Source organism: Cebidichthys violaceus, unplaced genomic scaffold, assembly GCF_023349555.1.
Source record: "Cebidichthys violaceus isolate CVI_PGR_0920_01 unplaced genomic scaffold, fCebVio1.0.p SCAF_27, whole genome shotgun sequence".
Lineage (NCBI taxonomy): Eukaryota > Metazoa > Chordata > Actinopteri > Perciformes > Stichaeidae > Cebidichthys > Cebidichthys violaceus.
The window spans coordinates 5,471,955-5,477,799 of NW_027176450.1; the positions used below are offsets into that span (position 1 = coordinate 5,471,955).

Genomic DNA, 5,845 nt, shown 5'->3' on the forward strand with positions numbered 1-5,845 from the left:
CCAGACACAAACCTCACCGCACGTCACTGGAGTAAAGTGAGCAGTGGATGATATAGGGGAGGAAACAGGAGAGAAGAGGTTACAATATCTAGATTAAGAATAGGACACATCAATCTACGCAGCACACTACACATGATGTGAAGCATCCAACCGGTCTGTGTGAGCACTGCAGGCACCAGAAACTACAACATGTTCTCACCTCCTGTAGTAGACACAGCTCAGAGAGGAGGGGCATGCTGGGAGAAATGCAAAGACTAGGGATGAGAGGAAGAGAACTGAATAATATACTAGAGTGGGGATCTAGTAGTCTGGGAAGAAGGTGCTTTACAAACGTCTTGCGAGCAACGGGACCGATGGGAAAGTTTACTAGTAGGAACGTAGGAACTGACCTAAACCGGAAGATGGCAGTAATGCAATAAAACGGATGCAAGCTGCCGTTAAACACCACAGAAGAAGAAGAAGAAGAAGAAGAAGAAGAAGAAGAAGAAGATTGGTTGAGCCGCTGAAGCTTCGTTTGAACTGATGGTGGATGTTGTTGTGTCTGCTCGGCACAATTAATTCAGTTCGGTTTCCAGTATTTTAGAAAACATTTAGTTCGGGAGTATTCTTCAAGTCCACGGTACGTTTGTAATAACTTTGGGGTTAGGAAAGTATACAAGAGTAGAGTGCGTTAATAACATGTTGTAGTCGTAAACTAACATTTAAAAGTTAGCCCATCGTTAAAGCGACGCAGGAGCTAACGCTAGCTAACTTAACGTGGTAGCGTTAGTAATCATACTGATGTTATCTCGTGAAATACACACTGTATAATACACAGTAACGTTGTGCTTGACTTGAAGTAGCTCCATTTGTGACCGTAACGTTCTCCTGACTCGGTCTCACAGACTTCCAAACAAGGGAAACATTGTTTAACCATTGCTTTACAGCTGACATCTCCAAATGTTTGTCTGTGCAGGATACTACAAACGAGGCTTCACGTGAACGCACCTTACTGTTGTTTTCAGTGTTAATACATTAACGTTGCATAGTTGTTTTCAGTGTTAATACATTAACGTTACATAGTTGTTTTCAGTGTTAATACATTAACGTTACACAGTCTGTGGAAGTTGTTGATATCAGACGGAGTCATCTCGGTGGAGTGGGTGGGTTCATCTCCTGTACTTAATGAAACTTATTTTTACATTTTGTACTTTGTTTATTTAAGTGACCGCTTTAGTAACACGTTAGTTTTTTAAATCATTCCTCTCTATTGGAAACTAAACAGATTTAGTAATTGATCAGCTGTGATCAGCTGTCAGTCGGCTTTAACAGCTGGAGAGACTTTTGATAGTTTGTGTCTGCACACATGATCACTGTACTTAATGATAGAAACTAATAATACTAATAACTAATAAAGACACACAGTAATCATCACTGTAGAGGTGTTTTCTCTGTTACCTCTTTAATAAACTGTTCTGTTTATAAGCACAGGATCGATTTCTAGGCAGAATGCGTTTGTCATATTTATGAATTAGTCTGTACGTTTTGAAATTGTGACGTGATTATGAAATAACCCAGAATATGATTATGGTTTCTCTTAAATGATATAACTTCTGGTGACTAGTAGTTCTTTGATTACCAATGTTGAATGCACTTATTGTAAGTCGCTTTGGATAAAAGCGTCTGCTAAATGACTGTAATGTAATGTAATGTAATAACTCATGAATGATCAGCCTCACGTGACTGAATGAAATGATGATAAATGATATAAAAAGCTTTCTCACTTTAATTGTATTCATAATAAAAGTTATTGAGGGAAATATCAGATCATGAAAAGACAAATCTTTCTAACAAATGAAGAAAGTTGTTTGTGGTGCTTTTGTTGTTCAGTCTACAATGAACATATATTTAAACATATCAAATATAAACTAGAGTTTAATCTGATCCGTCTTCACTGTTTACACTTTGAAAAAAATCTGATCAGTCCGATTGGCTGCAGCGTTCAATCACATCACTGATGAACAAAGAGGGGGCGTGTCCGCCGTTAAAACACTTCCTGGAAGCCTGTTCTCATGGCTCCTCAGAGATCCCTCCTCACTCCTCGATCTTTGCTCCTCCGAGCTAAATAAGAGCTTTGGGACGGTCGTCAATATGGCGGAGCAGAACAACTTCCCGTTCAATTGAGGATCGAGGAAATGACAATTAAGAGACTTGAGATGTACCCACTGACTGATGATAGATGATGGATGTATGACCAAGAGGGTCAAAGTTCCAGGCGCATTGTTATGAGGAAGTAGTATGTGCATACAGCACAGCTGCAGTGTGTACTAAAGCATATATAAGCTCTCTGTGCTCAGGAGATTCAGTCTATTAAAAATAAGTATGAATCATTACAAGCATGGGAATCCCTCTTGCATGCTCATGATTCTGTACACAAATCAGATTCTGCTTTTTTATTCAACAGGGACCATACAGATAGACGTTGATAGTAATTCAACATGTTGTAATGTATATCTTGTGGGCTGACGGCTCCACAGAGCTTCCTTGGTCTTACTCCTTGTGCTACGGCTGATATGACATTTACATCCTCTATGGAGAGAGGAATAACTCGAGTACAACAACGTGTTGAGAAAATCTAATATGAAGCATCATTGGTGTCTGCTGTTTTTAAAGTATAACCAGTAAATAAGAACAACGTATCCATCTCCTGCAAAGAAAGGACATGTTTTGTGGTGGATTAAGCATGTGATGTTCTCATTCTTTCACAGTTAGACCTTGGCTGCAGTAGTTTTTATCTTTGTTGGAGGCGATGCGTCACGATTCATCTGCCAGCCGCCGGAAGGGGAAAACCCCTCAACATCGGCCCCCGCTGGAGGCCCCGGGAACTTCCGGTTCAACGTCCCGGTCCCCAAGACGCAGTGGAGTTTCAAGTGAGAGGGACTGAAGTAGCGGGAGGGGACCTTTGAACAAATCAGTATGTTTCAGTCACAGAAATAACTTCCTGCTAACAACCAGTAAAAGTTCAAAACAAGGCAGGCCATTGAGCTAAACTAGTATTTAAAAACTCGTCCACACCATGGTCCACATTCCAGAAGCTAAAACTCTTTTACAGAAAATCTAAAAAACGTAACAGGTTTCACCTGCAGCGGTGACGTCGTTTCATTAATACTCTGCCAGCCAATGATCACTGCCTACCTGTCCTGCATCACAATAACACTCTCACACTCGGTCTGTTTTCCAGATGAGCCCCGTGTGTCTCCCAGGAAGAGACGGTTTCGACCAGGGACCAGGGCCTTAATGGAGATCCGCAAGTACCAGAAGAGCACGGATCTTCTGCTGAGGAAGGGACCTTTCTCTCGTCTAGTGAGTAAACCTTGAGGAGAGTCTGATAGCTGGACCAGGCTTAGTGCGGACTAAACCACTACCATCCTAATTGAAAACCATAACACGTTCCCCAGTCTATTATACAGGGATGTATTTGGGCGGTTTGTGTTAACGTTTACTTTTTTCTTTTCCATTTTTGTTTTAATTGTGTAGTTTGCTGTTCTTTTTAAGCATTCATATGGTTTGGAATGCGTGCAAAGCCTGAAAAGGCATACTTTTCTGCTGCTGCTTGTTTTCCTCTACCTGTGTGACTGATGTCGTGGTTCATTAACTCTTGATTCATGTCTCAGGTTCGTGAGGTGTGCCAGAGTTTCTCTGGTGAAGCTCTCCGGTGGCAGGTCTACGCTCTTATGGCCCTGCAGGAGGTAAGCAGATGCCTCCACCACCAAGCTAACATGCTGTCACTCATTGGACAAATGTAGTGTTTACTTCTGGTCGGCATACTCGACACACCTCAGACACAAGTCAGATTGAGGATTTCTGTCATGGATAAGAGTAGAACATGGTTGCCTGTGTATAACATATTGTGTCATTTGGCTCTGGTTTAAATGAGATCGTTAGACATTCATAATAATTCAATTTTAGAGGAATACTTCACTCTTAAAATTAACATTTTACCATGTTACTTTGAGCTCCTGTCATGCCTCCATGGTGAACCTGAAAACGGAGTAAATCCTTGATGAATTGAAGTAAGTGGGGGCAGCGTTTAAAAACAGCCAAACCATATGAAAACATGTATTTACAAACTCACACAAAACTGCTGCAGTATAATCCAGTCTCAATGATCCAGTATTATGCTCACTACTTCACTAACACATGCATTCATCTCTAAAAACATTACTATGTGAAGCACTGACTCGCAACGTGCAAGGACAAGCAGTCATGGCAGAAGTGCTTTAAAGAAGAGGTTTGTGAAGAGGCATACAGCTGCATGCATGAGACCTGACCTCCACACTACTACACTCTGATATGTATCTTCAGTATCAGCATCTGTGTGAGCCCCCTCAGTATGAACATTATACATAAACATTACAAAACAGAAATCCTTCTGCAGTGTGCTGAATCTAAGGCTTCACATAGCACCTCTAAGACAGGGTACTTTTACACTGCATGAATGAGCCCATTGGCTAGCGGACTTAATTTAGTTAGGTACTTTTCCTCTCTCATAGCTCTTCCACCACACAGTGTTCTGTCACTACATCGATGCAGAATGGTTCTCGTCTGCATCGTGATGAATATTCATAAAAATAGACACGTGTGACCAGCGTGATGAAAACAGTAACTCTTACTTTTAAGTCCTAGATAATGAACCCAGGATTGTACGTTGGGATGCCTATTTATATTTAGAGTAGAAACTTACAGCCATGTTCTAAACACACCGAGTCACCCAACGAACGAGCCAAAGCCGATGTCTTTGATGTAACATCACAAATATGCGGTTTTCTTTCTTCTCGTCCTCCAAGGCTGCAGAGGCGTTTCTCGTCATGTTGTTCTCAGATGCCAATCTGTGTGCCATCCACGCCAAGCGGGTCACCGTGTTCCCCCGGGACATTCAGCTGGCCAGGAGGATCCGCGGAGTGGACAACCTGTGAAAACAACCCGGTACAGAGTGGACAAGCATCCCTTCTTTCCACTTCAATTTGTTCTGATTATATGATGCTGTGTTTCATCTGTTCAATATAAGTGTTTCAAAAGAAACATTGGCAGATCATCACAGGTTTTATGAAACGTTTGCATCAAGTCACCTTTTAAGAGTTTGACTGTTATTATGAAAATGATTCTTGTCCAGCAGTATTTTAATACATTTTTGAATAATTTTACTTTTTATAGTAGATCTGCTGTCTTAGTGTGATCTTTGTGTACATATTGTTCTCCATTCAAGTAAATGTAGTGTAAATGTAGTTAGTTAATAAACTGCTCCTTTTCTGTTACCTACCTGATGTCTTGTTTGGTTTTCTACACATTCAGTCTCATTGTGCCTCTCTGTGTGATGTTACCATCATGTTCTACCCATTTGTGCCTTCCACTGAAAATTAGATTTCCCTTTAGCAGAAGTGTTTTCTGCCTCAGCACAAATCTGAAGACATTTATAAAAAGAGTTTTTCTTATCAGTTTGTGTGAAAGACAGAAGGATTCCTATTTGTTTTTGAGAGTCAGCAGCAGTTATATTCTGAGATTTAACTGAAGCAAACATTGAAACGCATCAAAACTAATAGAGAATGGCTCTTTAAGTGAATGTTTTCACCTGTGGTATGACTTCTAATAATTCTGATACTTTTATTTCTATGGATTAGCCCCATGTGCCCAAGGACTAAATATAATCTGATAAGAAGCTGGCTGTATCTCAGAAACTTCAAGGAGCATAATCAAGTGTCACTCATAACAAGTTGGATATGAAATGTTTGCACACGTTAAGTGTAAAACAATATTTCATGTGGAAGACATTTGACATACTCGTGAGCCCCCGGCTGTGTGTTGGGGT

General features: G+C 40.7%; 1 protein-coding gene across 2 annotated transcripts; it reads left to right on the forward strand.

The window, feature by feature from the left end:
- The first annotated feature begins 454 nt into the window (after window positions 1-454).
- LOC137880213 (histone H3-like centromeric protein A) lies at window positions 455-5,298 on the forward strand. Of its 2 annotated transcripts, none has more exons than XM_068721425.1 (5): window positions 455-619; window positions 2,748-2,909; window positions 3,221-3,342; window positions 3,654-3,728; window positions 4,861-5,298. In XM_068721425.1, the coding sequence occupies exons 2-5, from the start codon at window positions 2,789-2,791 to the stop codon at window positions 5,044-5,046; spliced, it is 504 nt and encodes a 167-aa protein (XP_068577526.1). In that variant the 5' UTR covers window positions 455-619; window positions 2,748-2,788; the 3' UTR covers window positions 5,047-5,298. The 2 variants fall into 2 exon arrangements, with proteins under 2 accessions (XP_068577526.1, XP_068577527.1); XM_068721426.1 differs by having other exon boundaries at window positions 4,827-5,037.
- The last annotated feature ends 547 nt before the right edge of the window (window positions 5,299-5,845 follow it).

Bases quoted from the DNA above. Each gene is read 5' to 3' on its own strand.
- LOC137880213 (XM_068721425.1), top strand. From the start codon at position 2,789: ATGCGTCACGATTCATCTGCCAGCCGCCGGAAGGGGAAAACCCCTCAA. The intron at 2,910-3,220 runs GTGAGAGGGACT...TCTGTTTTCCAG, and splicing joins AAGACGCAGTGGAGTTTCAA to ATGAGCCCCGTGTGTCTCCC. The intron at 3,729-4,860 runs GTAAGCAGATGC...TGTTGTTCTCAG, and splicing joins CTCTTATGGCCCTGCAGGAG to ATGCCAATCTGTGTGCCATC.